The sequence below is a fragment of the Truncatella angustata genome, assembly GCF_020726525.1.
Source record: "Truncatella angustata strain MPI-SDFR-AT-0073 chromosome Unknown BKA67scaffold_5, whole genome shotgun sequence".
Classification (NCBI taxonomy): Eukaryota; Fungi; Ascomycota; class Sordariomycetes; order Amphisphaeriales; family Sporocadaceae; genus Truncatella; species Truncatella angustata.
Window position 1 is genome coordinate 2379731 of NW_025763385.1, and position 16352 is coordinate 2396082.

The 16352-nt window shown below is 53.8% G+C and overlaps 5 protein-coding genes across 5 annotated transcripts; 3 read left to right on the forward strand and 2 right to left on the reverse strand.

Moving 5' to 3' along the window:
* The first annotated feature begins 491 nt into the window (after positions 1–491).
* Positions 492–2638, forward strand: BKA67DRAFT_312006 (uncharacterized protein). The gene has a single exon (XM_046096152.1). It carries the CDS (start codon positions 607–609, stop codon positions 2212–2214), a length of 1608 nt encoding a protein of 535 aa, XP_045957506.1. The 5' UTR covers positions 492–606; the 3' UTR covers positions 2215–2638.
* On the reverse strand, positions 2639–3669 carry BKA67DRAFT_311926 (ankyrin repeat-containing domain protein). The gene is made up of 3 exons (XM_046096151.1): positions 3381–3669; positions 3182–3322; positions 2639–3113 (listed from the first exon to the last, which is right to left on the reverse strand). Exons 1-3 carry the CDS (start codon positions 3543–3545, stop codon positions 2934–2936), a joined length of 486 nt encoding a protein of 161 aa, XP_045957507.1. The 5' UTR covers positions 3546–3669; the 3' UTR covers positions 2639–2933.
* A 657-nt stretch (positions 3670–4326) lies between these two features.
* Positions 4327–5392, forward strand: BKA67DRAFT_518821 (putative methylglutaconyl-CoA hydratase precursor; the record flags this gene model as incomplete). The annotated part of the gene is made up of 2 exons (XM_046098041.1): positions 4327–4691; positions 4783–5392. The coding sequence occupies 2 exons, from the start codon at positions 4327–4329 to the stop codon at positions 5390–5392; spliced, it is 975 nt and encodes a 324-aa protein (XP_045957508.1).
* Positions 5393–5948: 556 nt separating this feature from the next.
* On the reverse strand, positions 5949–9948 carry BKA67DRAFT_519311 (cytochrome P450; the record flags this gene model as incomplete). Its single annotated transcript, XM_046098088.1, has 8 exons — positions 5949–6959; positions 7093–7208; positions 7263–8069; positions 8126–8509; positions 8741–8873; positions 8941–9294; positions 9330–9497; positions 9556–9948. 8 exons carry the CDS (start codon positions 9946–9948, stop codon positions 5949–5951), a joined length of 3366 nt encoding a protein of 1121 aa, XP_045957509.1.
* Positions 9949–12448: 2500 nt separating this feature from the next.
* Positions 12449–15626, forward strand: BKA67DRAFT_312017 (uncharacterized protein). The gene is made up of 3 exons (XM_046096153.1): positions 12449–12631; positions 12702–13597; positions 13651–15626. The coding sequence occupies exons 2-3, from the start codon at positions 12787–12789 to the stop codon at positions 15264–15266; spliced, it is 2427 nt and encodes an 808-aa protein (XP_045957510.1). The 5' UTR covers positions 12449–12631; positions 12702–12786; the 3' UTR covers positions 15267–15626.
* Positions 15627–16352: the final 726 nt, after the last annotated feature.

Sequence of the window (16352 nt, forward strand, 5' to 3'; positions counted from 1 at the left end):
GACATGAAGTTCATTGACCCATGTCCTCTCGCCATTCATTTAATACTTGGGCGGCTGGAGCCAGCGTTGAGCATCGCGACGATGACACCGTTCACGTCAAGGCTTTTCGTATAAGCGGGCCCTTTGCATCGCGACGTCGATTCCCGCTCTCCGGATTCTGATCCGGGGTTAAATGGACTCTAGGACGGCCACGAATGCGTCGTCTGCGACGGACAGCAGGTTGAAAGACTGTACAGTTGCAAATAAGGGATCTGGTGGGTCGATGCCTCCGCGCAATCAGTGGAGATTCCGGGACGACTCTTACTACTACGGACATAGCAGCTAGAGAGCTTGAAGTACTTCCTCCAAACGTTTCTGGGTGCTGAAGAAGGATCATCCGACCATTTCCAACCGGGATATATCGACCACTGCGAATTCCAATGATGCTTGGATTCTTGGCAGCGATTGGGCAAGAACACGGGCCGGAGCCCTACTTGAACCACTTCCAGATGGCGTAAGCCTGATCTTACCTGGAGCTCTTTCTTTTCTTTAGATCACAGCCTAACTTAATCCTCTATCACACAACACCTGTCAGCCATCGCGGCGGTAATCCGATCATCTTCAAAGATGGCGTCCCAACACATCCTAGCCACGCCGCCCTCCCAAGACGCCATCCTCGATTCCCTCCTCGAAAATGTCCGCGCCTACAACGCGCGCATGCCGCGTCTCTACGTGGGCCTGCGCGAGTGTAATCTCGACGCGGAAATGCCCCTGCTTCTCAACCCGCCTGGCGCGCCCCTCGCGTGCAGGGAGCCGCCCGCCGAGTTTGAGGCCGTCAACGCCCACTTTTCAGCCCAAGTGCACGCCTTTTTCAACGCACTGCACGACCTCGAGGACATGTCAGACAAAAAGTCCTCCGACGAGCTGGACCTCATCCGCCAAGACGAAGGCCTTCGGCCCGCCATCCGCATCGTCAACCAGTCCTTCGACATCTACCCAGACTGCTTGCACCGCACCTTCCACACCCGCCGCCTCACCGTCCAGGACCCGGACAGCCTACCTCTCCTCAACCGCGCCACCCAGCTGCGCGTCTTCCCCGACCCGGATTACGCCTCCGAGCCGGGAATGAACTTGGCCCACATGCGGCCCGTCTCCCCGCGCGCGCCTCTCGAACTCGCCACCCGCCTCCCTCACCTTCGCGAGCTCGACTGCCCCTGGCTATGGGAGCGCCTTCCTATCGCGTTCTCGTCCCAGGCGCTGCGCAGATTTGCCCGCGTCTGGGAAGGTCCTTGGCGCGACGCCCGCGTCGAGTTCGGGCGGGGTTTGCGCCATGTCATGCCCTTGTTGCCATCCTCCCTCACCAAGGTCCGTCTCTGGTTCTGGAAGCCCAACCCTTGGGGGGACGACACGGACCAAGCGGCGCAGATGCCTGACCTCGTCGGTGCGTCGTCGTCGTTGACCTCTGAGTTTGAAGACATGGACCCTGTGTCTCTCGGGCTACGGGGCCTGGGGAGTCGCCTGGAGGAACTAGACATCCGCGCGCTCATCACCCCCGATCTTTTCCATTCCGGTGGTGATGGTGCAACAGGTCATTCCTTATCATGGCCACACATGCGGCACCTCCAAGTAGAATTCCACCCGTGCGCGCCCGACGGCAGCTGGTACTTTTCCGGCCCGAGAGGCGAAGATCCCCACGCTACAGGTTTCGCTATCACGAGAGAGGAGCACTACCCGCCCGGCCAGGAAGACGCCGACGAGACACACGCCTTGTGGTCCCGCGAGGAGGACGAATACACGGGCGACGACGACATGTGCGTCGACCGCCAGCCTGACATGTTCCGCACGCTCCCCATCGTGGAGCGCATCAACCCCTTGCTCTTGGCGTTTGCCTCGTCTATCCAACGACAAAAGATGCCCTCCCTTCAAGACGCCGAACTGTTCACGTGGCTTACGTGGCGACCCTCCGAGGAGCGGGCTCAAGAGTATGAAGGGAGTGACGACGCGCCTCCTTCGGCTGAGAATGAGACCGTCATGTTCCGATGGGGGGTGAGATACGATGCGCCTAGAGGAGATGGGAAAGGAAAAGTGACGTGGCAGGTCGGTGAGGACTGGAGGCCGGGGGACGAAATCATTAGGGCATTTGAGGATCTTGTGGGCGGGGACGGGGAGAACATGGGCTGGGAAGCGTTTGAGTTTGTGGGGGAGAGGGAGCAGGATCCGACGATCTTTATCTGATGAGATAACAGAATCAACAGGGCAGGTAGGGAGGACAAACTCACTTTTTTCAACGAAGGGCCAACAATCGCGCTCACAGCTACCAACAAGCACAAAAGAAAACATTCTTTTTTCTTCAATCGATCCTAGTCCATATATACCGGTCAAACTATCAAGAAACTCGGACCTGTCACCAGCCAGCAGCATTTATCGCACCCTACTAACCACTAACACCAACACAGTACGCCTCATCCAGCTAGTAATAAGTCATACAGTCGGAACTAACAGCCAGGAATTGCTAGAGGGAAATGCCCGCTTAGGCGGCCAGGTCTGTGCAAGAAAGGCCGTCTGTGACGAAGGCCCATTTGTTGTAGTTGGCGGGCGATCCAGTGATAGTTAGGCCGAACGGTGTTACTTTTGAGGTCGTGGGACCGGTACTTGTTATAGGGGACCCCTAACGATGGCCTACTTGTTACAGTCTACGGGTGAGCCTGACATAATGGGTCCCGGCGGCGTCGGGGATGTGTTTGACGGGTCGTCACTTGCACTCGTTATAGCTATGGCGACATCTTGCTTTGCTTGTTCAAGGTACTACGAGCCGTAGTAGCGGACGCCCTTAATAAATGCGCACGCCGGATCCAATACGTTGCTGAGGCCGGGATCTTACGAGGCAAAGGCGTTCAGGTCGACGTCGTAGGCTACCGCGGCGAGTTCGCAGTTGTTGGCGTAGTGGGTGCCGGTCAGGTGGTATTGGTAGTCGTCGCGCGTGCCGGTGACTTCGGGTTTGCTGGAACCGCTTTCCCTCTGCCAGGCGCAGACTCGAACTTTTCCTTCCATTGATCCTCCTGTTTGAACATTGCTATACATTCTAGTGCCGTAGGAGCGCCATGGTCTGGGTCAGCGCCGCCTTCAAGCAATACCTGCGAAGTTGTTCAGTATCGTCTCCAAGGCCAGGCAAGGTAGCATAAAAAACCCCCCTGTTACATACATTAATGACATCCGGCTCTTGCTTGAACACAGCACCAGCCAAAGGACTTTGGCCCCGGTCGTTTGCGCGATTCGGATCCGCCCCGTGTTGTATTAAAAGCTTGACCAAGTCGGCATGACCATGATATGCGGCCAGCATGAGCTTACGACCTCGTCAGCAACCAACCATGCTCTTCGATAGACTAGAGGCTTATGCTTACAAGAGTATCGCCTTTCTCGTTCGTCATATTGGGGGGTAATCCAGCTGGCAATGCCTGCTCAAAAACTTCATTCTGGCCTGACCGAGCCGCGTCGTACATTCTGCCTGCGAACGCTATCGCCTCTGGCGGCAAAGACGAGGCGTTAGGTCCATCTTGATCGGCCATAGTTCTGCTGTTTGAAACAATCGGTGTTGAAATCGGATATAGGACCCAAGGCTGCGTCGGTTCGAGCTTGAGGTGTTTCCTTCAAAGTGCTTGGGCTGACGTTGGATGATAGCAAGGGCTGCAAAGGCTCAAAGTCTCAAAGACTCAAAGTATGGAGCACGCACAATCGTGCTGGGAACCATGTACGTCATTTGTCGATATGGCACCGCTATAATTGGTCGGTTCCTAAGACGGCCCATAGCGAAGGCATGCCAGTTCTTGAGAGAAGCAAAACGGAATTCAACAGCAGATACATACAATCTCAGACGCAAATTCAATTACTCTCATTGGTGCAATGGTGCCAATGTATAGTTGCAGACGTTTGGCCTTGGCTGCAAGAGGTCTTCAATTTAGTGCCGCCGGATACAATCAGTTGTCGTATCATTGCAGGACAAGTGCGCGCCCCAAACTTGTGCCGGTTCAGCGGCTACAACGAACAAGACTTGAAGTGATTGTGAAGACTCAGGCCATCTTTTCTCTCTTGACACATCATTATGCTACACTTCACTGGCAATGTAATACAATACGATGCAGACTCACGGCCTTGAGTCCGAGTCTGAGGTGCGTCGTGTCCCACCAGCCTCGGTACAAACAACTCGCCGGCGATAGCCGATCTTAAACGTCGCGATCATCTTTCATGTCACTGAACTTCAGTGGACTTCAGTGACCGTCGACTGTCCCTAATTGCATGAAAGACACTTCATCTTTTTTCGGTTTACCCCCTTGACACTCATCCACGAAAATGCCCGCCCGATTGAGCCTGAGGACGGGCTCTCGTGTCTCTATCCGATGTATCCGTAGCTATTCCAGTGACGCCGGCCCCATCATCAACGTCGTGAATGTCCCAGCACCCAACTCCGGGCACATCAGGGTCCTAGAGCTCAACCGCCCAGCGGCGCGCAATGCCATCTCCAAGGCGCTCCTGGCGTCCCTGAGAGCAGAGATCGACAACGTCCAGTCGCAATACAGCATGTCGGGCACTGAACTGTCGACAGCATCATCTACAGAGGCTGGCCCGACAAGAGCTCTCGTCCTGGCAAGCGCCGTGGATGCGAGCTTCTGTGCCGGTGCGGACTTGAAGGAGAGGAGAGGATTCACACAAGAAGAGTAAGCAACGCCTCGGGATACACTTGTTTCTATTAGATAGAACCCTTCAACAAAACAATAAGCATGGCTAACACGCCAATCCGCCTAATAGGACTACACAATTCCTTGCAGATCTCCGCGGCACCTTCAGGTCGCTCTCGAATCTACCCATCCCGACAATCTCCGCCATCTCCTCCCTCGCCCTCGGCGGCGGTCTCGAGCTTGCCCTCTCGACACACTTCCGCGTCCTTGCCTCCACAGCGACCGTCGGCCTCCCCGAGACACGTCTCGGCATAATACCTGGCGCTGGCGGCACCTATCGCCTCCCAGCCCTCATCGGCCTCCCGCGGGCTCGGGATCTGATTCTCACCGGCCGCCGCGTCTCCGCGCCCGAGGCGTACTTCCTCGGCATCGCAGACCGGCTGGTCGAGATCCTGCCCGAGGATGAGCGGGACGCCGTGCCCGAGAAGGGCGAACAGAAGGATGGTGATCTGAACCTCGCGGCGAGGGCGAGGAAGTCCGTCTTGTCCGAGGCCGTGAGGCTGGCGTTCGAGATCTGCGAGGGGGGTCCGGTCGCGGTGCGTTCGGCCCTGCAGGCCGTCAACTGGGCGCGGGAGGATATGGAGAACTCCATGTACGAGCGCGTCGTGAAGACGGAGGATCGCGATGAGGCGCTTGAGGCGTTCAAGGAGAAGAGGAAGCCCGTGTTCAAGGGCAGGTGAGGAAAGGCAAGGTCGATCTTTCTGCTGCACAAGTATCTCGAGTAGCTATCCACGGCACCCCATCTCAGGCTGACATTGAACGAGCCCGAACAACTCCGAGGACTGAGGCGCCGCATGAAGCAAGTTTTTGAAGACACATAAGAGCCTTACAGCCGTTGGCTGGGGTGAAATTCACCTGCAAAACGCGAATGTTGGAGAACTTTGATCTTTGTAAACGTGAGGGCACTCCATCTACGATGCGTCCCTTCTAACTATCATCTCAGAATTCCTAGCAAAAAAAATAGTCTAGGCTGGAATATCAATGGGATGCCAACATAGAATTGGGACTTAGAGGCTGCGCGATACCTTGATAATCGTTCATCTCTAGCTTTGGACATGATATCTCACAGCATATAGTCGTGGGACGGCACCTAAACCACCGCCAACTACAGATATTGGGCTTGGCCAAACTGATAACGATCGTGATTGTACGAGGATGATGTAGCTATAAAAGAAAACCAGCAGCCAGCACAATTTTGTCGTCATAACCAACCATCCACGGAAGAAGCGAATCAAATTAGCCAAAGACATCACTAACATACCTCGCCTCCCTGATACTGTCAAGCCACTCCCTCGCATCGGCCTCGCTCTTCCCCGGATTTACCTCCAACCAGATACGCATAGTGACATCCGCCACGCTCTTGGCAAGTTTCGATGCGGATCCGCAAACATACAACTTGGCGCCCTGGTCTTTGAACAACCTCCTCAATTCCTCCCTTTCGTCCCACATGCGGTCGTGGACATACTTCCACCCGCCGGTCCCCTCTCCCGCGCGGGAGAACGCGGGCCGCATGCTCACAGCGCCCAGACGCTCCCACGCCGCGAACTCGTCGCGGTACAAGAAGTCCTTGGCGGCGTCGCGGCAGCCGAAATACAGCAGGGCGGGCGGGAGGCGTCTCGACGACGCATCGACTACGCAGGCGCGCTCCTGCACGAAGCCGCGGAACGGCGCCAGGCCCGTGCCCGCGCAGACCATGATGACCGGGGTTAGCGTCAGGTCCGCCGGCAGGTGGAAGCCCGAGTTGGACCGCCGCACGTAGCACCGCACCTTGCTCCCCGGCCCGTGCGACGCCAGGTACGTCGACGATATGCCCTGGAAGAGCCGGTCGTGGCCGCTGCGCGCCGGCGCCGAGTACACGTCGTAGGTGATGGACGCGATGGTGGGGTGGTAGTCGAGGGCGTCGTCGCTGCCGGGCTTTGTTTCTTGGTGCTGCTGCTTCAGCTCCGACGCCAGCGGCGAGGAGGAAATGGAGTATTGGCGTGGCGCCAGCGGTTTCAGCATGTCGAGGTACTGGGCAAATGAGAGCACGGAGCTGGGGAAGTCTTCCAGCAGGTCTAGGACGGACCGCCGCTGGCCCAGTACCTGGTCGTTGAACGCTTCGTCCGAGGAAGCCATCTCTGCGAGTCTCTTTCGCTCTTCATCCTTGGCGGTTCCCGATAGCGTCTGTACTTGACGTTTGGAAGCGGGAGTGCTCAGCTCGACGCGGGAGGACAAGAGGTCCACCACATTGATGGTGCCTCCGCCGACCTTGGGAAGATATCAGCCGCGGGCAACAGGTGTGCAGAACATCACAAAAACAAGTATCCACTCTCAAAGAGCGAGTGCAGAACTATGAGGAAGAACATGATTCTCAAAAAAACGCAAATGTTGGATGACTCACCAGAAAATCTTTGCTAGTACCACCAATGGTCAGGGTGTCGTCGATATTGAGGTTGAATCTGCGTGCGACACGCTTTATAAGTTCAGGTGGGTTTGTAGGCAGAACCACGAGGTAGTCTGGCGACGATTTAGTCAAGATACTGTGATGCACCATGGATGGGGAAAGCTTACCTCCAGGTTCGTAGGATACCCCTCTGGGCAACTCGAGCTCTATATGTCTCTTGGCAGCACCAATACCGGCTTTAGAGATCTCGATATTCTTCTTGACCAGCGCTTCAAGCACGTCGTCTCCGGCCAGCTTATTGGCCATGGTTGGCTTGCCGAACTGGACTGAAAGCTCAGGGGCCTCGATCGGTTGTTTCTCATCGCCGACTGAAGACAGGAACTCGTCTCGCCAATCCTCCCAAGGGCCCACTATGTCCTCTTTGACATCGGCGAACCCAGACTTGATGATGGACTTGGCACCCAGCTTGGGCAAGGTGTCACTGATCAGCTTAGGGATCTTGTGGAAAGTGTTGGCCCACTCGCTATTTCCCACGCCAAAGACCCCAAATTGGACGTTGTCAAGTGCACCAGATCCGAGAGTTTGGATCCACGCCACGAATTTCCGAGCATTGTCGGCGGGTTTGCCCTCATAAGATGGCGTGATTATCACAACAGGCGTCTTCTTCGGGAGATGCTCAGTTGCCTCGTCCTGGGTCTTGATCTGTGCATTCATGCCCTGTGCTTTGGCCATTGTCTGCAAGTCCTCAGCAAGGAATTTGCAGGTGCCGGCATTGGATCCATAAAGTATCAGCAATTGATTCCCGGGTGCTGCACCATCTACTTGGCCACTGGACTTTGCCGGTTTCTCACGGACACCTTCTCGTGCCGAGGCAGGTATAGAGCCCGGAATGCCCACGTAAGCATCCTTTCCGGGACGACGATTGACCTTGATCTTGAAGTCGTCTGGCTTCACTGTCAAGGTGCTTTTCAAGTCTGTGCAGTCATGTCAGCACTGCAAAACATATTTCATACAGGGAGACGCGGCTCACGTAAATTATAGCTGGGGTCTGCCATCTCGACCTGGAATCTCTGCAGAACCATCGCGACCGCCATCATCATTTCTTGCTCCGCCAGGGAACGGCCGATACATGCGCGCGCGCCATTGCCGAACGGCTTCCAGGCGTTCGGCGGGATCCTCTCGAACCCCCCGTCCAGCATACGCTCGGGCTTGAACTCGTCCGCGTCGGGGCCCCAGACCCTGGTGTCATGATGGACCCCTCGAAGGTTGACGCGCAGAGTCCAGTCCTTGCTGACCTTGTACTTGCCGCCGATTACCGTGTCTTCTTTGGCGTGAAGCGCGTTCTGTGTGATCGGACCCAGGACTCGCAGTGTCTCCTGGATGCAGGCTTTGCAGTACTTGAGCTGAGGAAGATCTGCACATCACCAACATCACAATTAGTTGATTCTTCCATAAGAAAGAGGGTCCCTTCTCCATAACATTTTATCGTTCACAACCACTTGTGTGACACCAAACAAAAAGAAAAAAGAATGAACGGGGGAAAAAAAAAAGGGAGGGATGGGGGGGGGAGTAGACAGTTTTTTCGACAACTACTCTCCCAAAGCCCAAAGAGCAAGGAAAAGAATGTGTGATCTTCTATACGTACGACTGGGCTCTAGGATCTTATCACCAACAACCCGATCAACTTCCGCTTGCGCCTTGTGAAGCGTATCTGGATTTTGAAGAAAGTTGTAGAACAGGAACGAAAGTGTACCACTCGTAGTTTCGTGGCCGGCAATCTGCCCAGCGCGAGACATTTTAGCATCAAAGTGAGGGAGGACTGCAGGACGGTTCAAGAAATCATACCAGGAAGGTCAACATATTGAAGCGAATGTTCTCGTCCGACATCTTCTCGCCTGTTTCCGGATCTGCAGTATTCAGCATGGCGTTGAGGACATCATGAACGTCCGGTCTCGGGTTTTGCTTGCGCTCGGCGACGAGCTCGTCGCACAGCTTCCACATGCTCTCCACCTTCTTCTGGGTCTCGGCCGCCGAGAACACCCTCAGGGTGTTCTCGATGTTCGTCCGGCTTGCCCGCTTTCCTGCCTCGATCAAGGTGGCGGCCATCTGCTCAGCGAACGGATGTGTGACATCTCGATAAAAGCTATTGAAGCGGTACGAAAATGCACAATAGGCGATCGTATCAAAAGCCAGTCTGTGCTCAGTTGTCAGTGTCTGTTGGGGACAGGCGAAACTGGGATACATATTGTGAAGTCGTCAGCGCATGTTATTTCGTTTCCTGCGCCGAGTCTGTCCCATCGCAATACCATTTGAGAAATCATGTCTTGCATCTGGGGGAACATCTTGCGGATGGACAGCGGACCGAAAACTGGCATCAAGATACGATGCGCTTTATACCAGGCCTGTGTAATCCTCAGCACCAGGGAACTCCATGGAAGCAACGTGGCTGCAGTGGCATACCTTCTCGTGAGGATAGGCCGAGAAGAGGCCATCGCCGATGACAGCGCGCAATTCCTTGAGGCCTCCCGATACCGTCTTTTCAAAGCGCGCTTCGTCATAGACCTCGTTGGCAAGCTCGTACGAAGAGATTATCACGGCCGTATCTCCAACGAGATCAAGTTTGACAATGTCACCGTACAGGGAAGCGAGTCGCCAATTCGAGCTCGCGGGGAAAGAAGGTTCAATCTCGGGCATATTTCGAACAAACCAATGGACTGGAGGCTGGGGAATAGGGAGTAGTTCATCTTCCTTGATTCGTTGCCTTTCTGATGTCGCCTGTGAAGATTGTGCGGTGCTGCCAGGTCTGAAAGGACATTCCGTGGCCCCCGCGCCTTGATTTCTTGCTTCAGACATGGCGATTTATCTTGTTTCTTCTTCAATCGAAATCGATATATAGGTTGGCAGGTGAAGGCTAGAAAACAGAAAATTGCCAAGTCCTAGGAACTCATACATGGGAGATTATTGTTCTTATATGGCCGCCCATCAACTACCTCTCTCATTAACATTGGCACTAATATGTCAACCGTATGTATGACGATTACTGATGCACTTAAAAAAAAAATGCATATGTGAAAGCGCAGTACCAGCAGTTGTCGAACCGTGCTCGACTTCCTGCTTGAGCACCATCGTGTAACATAGCATTCGGCGTGGGCTACTCACTCCGAGAATGCCGGGCCACTATTCAAGCTTGAATCAGGCCACTAAAAGGTTGCGAAGCAATCGTGCTCTTGTTACTGCGTAGGACTATGTAGAAATGAACCCAGTAGGCCGCTAATGCCAGTGTATGAGTAAGTCGTGCATGCTGTGAGTACGACTATAGTGTATCATAGTGCTGACACCCTATCATCGCCAACTTAGTCTAGGCAAGATCTACTGTAAGCCTGATAAGCAAAGTTCCAGCGCAGTTGCATCTGGGGTAGGGCCACATTAAACTGGAGCACAGCGTACCATCTTGATTCCAAGGCGCAGCGCCTTCACCACCATCACATAAGTTACCGATCATTTCGCGTTTCGCGTGAAACACCAGCCGGATTCGAAAGGCGAGCATGCTCATCAGTATATCATACCAAGCCAACCAACCTAGCACGATGAACATCCAATTAGATCCCCTAAGTATTGCTCTATCGAAATGTGTCGACGCTTCCATGAAGGGCTGGAGGTGGCACGTTTGTCAAGTGTGTTTGTAGGGCAAAGCATAAAGCCGGGATGGGCCAGAATCAATTCAGGATGGTATCTGCCATAACAAGTGAAGAATTAGGCATTGTCCGGGGTCGCCTAGCCATCGTACCCGTCACCCACATGGGCTTGACAGCTTTGAGTAGCATAGGTTGGCCCGATACAGTCAGTCTGGTGGCTGTTTTTCATGTTTTCATGCCCAGGGCTTTCTCTTGCATCTCGCAACGTGTAATGGTATCTCCTCAGAGAAAGAAAGAAGAAGAAAAACGAAAAGTTTAGTAACCTTCTCGAGGAAAAAGTGCCTTTTTGCTGGCAAGCAGGATTGTTTCTGGGGGGGATTTGGGTTTCGTGGTAAAGACGAGAAGGGGACGCGTATTATGAGAGTTGGCTAGTGGATTCACTGAGCAGTTCGGGGCTTTTGGCGGCGAAACACTCATGGTGGAGGCTGTTACACAACCTGACAAGGCAACAACTGGCAGATTAGTTCTCGGATACTGCAATAGACAATGGTCGTGCGATAATCACATTAATCCCGAGCCGTAGCTGTGAGTCGACTCTGCGAGTTCTAAATTACGGTAAGGTTGGTCGCCCATCGTGACTGGAAGCGCTATGGATTTATAGGGTAGTATGGTGTGCGTAGCTTGAGCGGAATTGAGCGTCAAGAGATTGACTTGCAAGACTCGCCGACACGGCTTACTGGCGGCCAGTTTTCTTTTTCTTCGAGATTTACGACTCGGGCAGCGAAGCACCAAAGGAATATATTGATTTCAAGATGATGGAGTCGGCATCGCCCGCAACTCAACTGTAGGGTTTTGGTGTGCAGAAAGGTCTGGCTTCTATATGTCGCCCTAGAAGAAGGGGCGGACATCCGGCACCCAAAAGGGATGGTCGCAGGAACGAAAAACACAATGTTGAACGGGCCATGGCGGGCGGCGTTGCTCGGACGCGTGGGTTGTTTATCCTTGACGCTCAACGGCTCGCGATGGGAAAGACGAACGAACTACGTGCGGTATGAACCATGGAAAGCATGAACTTGTGTAGTGGCCGACAGGTTGAGCAAGGGACCCGCGACAGATCAAGGTTGACTGTCAATGAACCACGCGAAGCATTGTGAGGTAAACATGAGCAGATGAACTGGCCACCGATCTTGCGAGACAAGTCTTAGAAGAGATGGGGAGGAGTTGGAGGAGCTACTTATGCGATCGCTGGGGTGATGCTGATTTGATTGATCTGCAAGGGCCAGAGACAGAGAGAGCGCGAAGATGACGTCCTCTGCCTCCACTGAATTGAGCCTGGACAACGAACGGGGCACTCCCCGGGCAAAGCCCAAGATAGCAGCAGCAAAAGGTTAGTTGCACTACTGTACGAATCCGTGTGTATGCAGATCCACGGGCCCCGTTCCTGGTCATTGTGAGGGCGGTTCCTTGAAGCCAAGCCGGCGCCAACACGTTTTGGGATGAGTGCCGACGGACGTCTAACTTGTCTAACTTGTCGCCTATGGCAACGAGCGTGCGACTAGTCAACAATGCGCCATATGCATCTTGACCACTGCGACGTCTACCCGCTTTTGATATCCAACTCCAAAAGCCCCAGATTCCAACTGCAATACAAGTCTTCCAGTTTCATCTGCTCATCGTCGCAGAGTACAGATTCGCTACAGTACAGTCCAAAGGGACGAAGCCCGCACACCTCCACAAGAGCGAGTCTACACAGTAGACACACCACACTCTCAAAGACCACTTACACGTGCCTGACCAAGGCATAACCTAACCTCTCTAGTTCTCGTCTGCCAAGTTCGCTGCTGCTGAGTACGACCCAAAGTCACCCATCTGCCCGGCCTGACTGGCTTGCGCTGCGTGAGGTGTGTACTACCGTGTCCGCAATGCGACTGCTTTGCCATGAGCAAAACCATGGCTAACGGGTACGTGCAGTTACGGATCCATTTGATAGCCCATACTGGCAACAACAACAATCTATCGACAACGACAACCATATTCCGGACTCCCCTCCCCCACGATGCTGTCCAATCCGCCCCAGAGCGGTCTTCAGGGCCGAAGCCGTCACCACAGACGGCAAAACTCGACGCCAACAGGCTCGGCCTTCGAGGCCATGAAGATCGCCGCCAGCAATAACCTGCCCAACAACCTGCACCCACACCAACAGATGCAGCAGCAACAACAACACCAACAACAACAACAACACATCCAAGGACGGCAACGGGTATTACATCGACGAGGCATGAGCCTAGATACCCGACGACAACAGATACAATCACCGTCCTTTCGGCAGGAGTTTCACAACACGGTAAGTGAACATACTAACACAGGAATCAACACAACACAGCATGTGCTGCGAGAAACGCAGCAGCAACGCATAGCACGCCCGGGCTCTCAGCAAGCTTACACGAACTTGGCAAGTGACGAGAACTACCTTATCTCGCCCCATTCAACTCCTCAGTTGTCTGGTTTTGAAGGACAGGCTTTTGATGGGCTTCCAGGCCCCCACGGTATGAACGTGTCCTTTGATATGTTTAACGGCTCAATGAGCACAATGATGAAGAAGAACCACGAGAGCTACTCCGATAGTATAACAGCGTCTCAGGACTTTGAACTGTTTCCCAGCAGCGCCATGTCCACGCCCACCTTCATATCCTTCAGCGAAAGCCCAGGCGGCGCACCGGCCTGGATGTCGGAAGGAGAGATTTCGCACAGTGGTCGCAACTCTCGAAGGATAAGTAATGGGATCATGGACAGAGTGGTCAAGTTTGAGACCCTGCGCGTCGAAGACCCACAAAGACCACTTACACCACCACACCAGAATGCAAATGGTACGTCTTTCGCAAGCCCGAGTCTTCCCAAGACCAAGCACTGACGCAAGCAGACTACTTCCCCATGACCCCCATGGAAACACCCCATGGCAGAACCATCAAGCACACCCGCCAGCCACAACGGTTCATGGAAGGATATGATGAGTCGATGGAGGAGACCGTGAAGCCCGGACGCCACCAACCAAGCCGGGCAAGGACCACTTTCGATGAGATGCGTCAAGCCGCAGAAGTGCAACCCTCCATGCCAAACTCGCGCAGATCCAGTGTATATGACGGGCCCATGACAAACGGCGCCTTCATGGACATGTCCCAGGTCAACGCTGGTATGACAATCAACACACAGTTCGAAGGCTTGCCGATGGCTGCACACCCTCTAAGCGCATCGAGCAGTTTCTCACAACACGCTTCACCAATGGCATCTCATTTCGGTAGCGGTGCATTTGACCTCAAACAGGATTTCCGATTTCCTGCTGTTGCACAGGAGGCCTCAGCCAATGAGGCACAGTCTACTGAGATGCCTTCTCGCCGCCCCTCGCCGCACCACCGTAGGACTGAATCGGTGGCCAGCATCGCCAGCGCCGCCAGCATTGCTAGCCTGGATATCGAGCAGACAAGGACAACAACAGGCATCACTCTCGATGACATCCACCAGTATATCCAAGGACCTGAAGCCATTGACAACAAGTGGGTTTGCGTCTTTGATGACTGCAACAAGCGTTTTGGTCGGAAGGAGAATATCAAGTCGCACGTTCAGACACATCTCAACGACAGGCAGTACAAATGCCCTAACTGCCACAAATGTTTCGTGCGACAACATGACCTGAAGCGCCACGCGAAGATCCACACGGGTGTCAAGCCCTACCCTTGCGAATGCGGCAACAGCTTCGCTCGCCACGACGCTCTGACTCGACACAAACAGCGGGGTATGTGTATCGGAGCTTTCGACGGCGTGGTACGCAAGGTGGTCAAGAGAGGACGCCCAAGAAAGCACCGACCCGATATGGACGAACGAACAGACAAGGCAGAGCGCAGTCGCAGAAAGAACAAGTCCGTCTCCTCTGCTTCGTCTCAGTCTGGCTACTCCGACAGCTCGGCTGCCAACTCCCCTGAGAACCCTGAAAACGATTTCGATATGCTAGATGATATTATGGACGTGTCTATGGGCGGTTCCACGATCAGACCAAGCAGCTTGCAAGAGATGTCCTCGTCGGCGCCGATGCCCTCGCTTGGAGCGGGCCTTAACGCCAGTGCTCACTCGCCATCTGCGGCGAGCATACATTCGTATGTGTCGCAACTTTCACACATGTCTCTTCATCCTGATCCCGTCGTGGAGGGGCTGCCATCACACCCGGCATCCCCGGCCAAGAGTGTCGCTAGCCACTACAACGAGGTTCCCGAGCTGTCGCAGTCGTCTTCTCCACCGGCGTCTAATCGCTTCTTCGATGTTGATTCGAGAGCCTCACAAGTCGGCCTGCTCATCACCACGGCAGGTGAGAACGTGAGTCTTCCAGCACTAGCTGGTATCGATGACGAGGATGACCTGCTTCTGCAGTTCACCCACGGAGACCCCGGCATGCTGATGCTGAGTTCGGACAGCAAGTTTGAGGAGGCATTCAACCCCGTGGATATGTACAACGACACCAGCAACAACGATGTATTCTTCGGTTAAACAGTTTCAGCTGTATCGTCTTTTTCACGATTCTTGCACATGATGTACGGTATACGATATCTCTTTGTTTTTTTGAAGCCTTCAGCGTCAGGTTAGACGAGAAATGGTGTGAGACCTACTTTACGATGCTCATGTCAGAATGTAATGCCGGCGGGGAAAAGTTGTAAGCTAAAGATGGGAAACAACGGTCAAGGTTGATCCGGGGTGTTGGATGGTTGCCTTTTTAAAGAAGACCCTAGGGCTTCGTCATGGCTCATTGGCGTCGGCGTTAAGACAGAACGTCGCAGATGACGATGACCGGTTCTTCGGTATTCATGGGTTTGATTTTACATAGGGAAATTCCATGAGAATATTGTCAGGAAATGGCTTTTTTAATATGCTTGGTGAAAATGTCTAACTCTGGTAATCTCATTGCCAAAAATGCAGAAGCTCCGATGGCACCCATGCTCCGCTTGAGGCCTAGCACATCAGCTGGAGCAGTTCCTGCAGGGGGTTGAGAAGGCGTTCGATGATGTTTGTTGCCCGGACCATCTTTCATAGAGCCTCCAAAACGCCTTGCTTCTCATCTTGATCATATCTCGTCCGTTGCATCAATCGAGGAACGGGATCGGGCGGCCTTACTCCCAGAGTGTCTTGCTGGATCGGGTCTGAACTAACGTGGGAGAGCTCTGCCTTCAGAATTGTACATACGGGCACTATGTGTTCTCCGGTCTGGCGAACGACGTGACATAATTCTATGCGCTTCCATAGCGGGACTTCGATTAGACATGCCATGTTGCGGCAATAGTCCTGTTATCCTAGGTAAGTTGATCAGCAACTCGAGGTTTACTGCCGATACGGAACACTCTCACTGATTCAAGTTAGCTCGAAATGCATTCCCATTCTCTTTGATTACTGACACGGAGCGATGTGTTGAATCCCCCACGGCTTGGTCAATCTATCATGAGCTCGGTTTTGATTCATTTACTGCTGTAGTGGTGCAAGATCATGTATCTGAGCTGCTTGAAGCTTCCCAATCCCTGGTTGCTTGGGAGGAGAGTCATTACGATGGCATACTTGGTTTCTGAGATGAAGGAACCCTTTGTC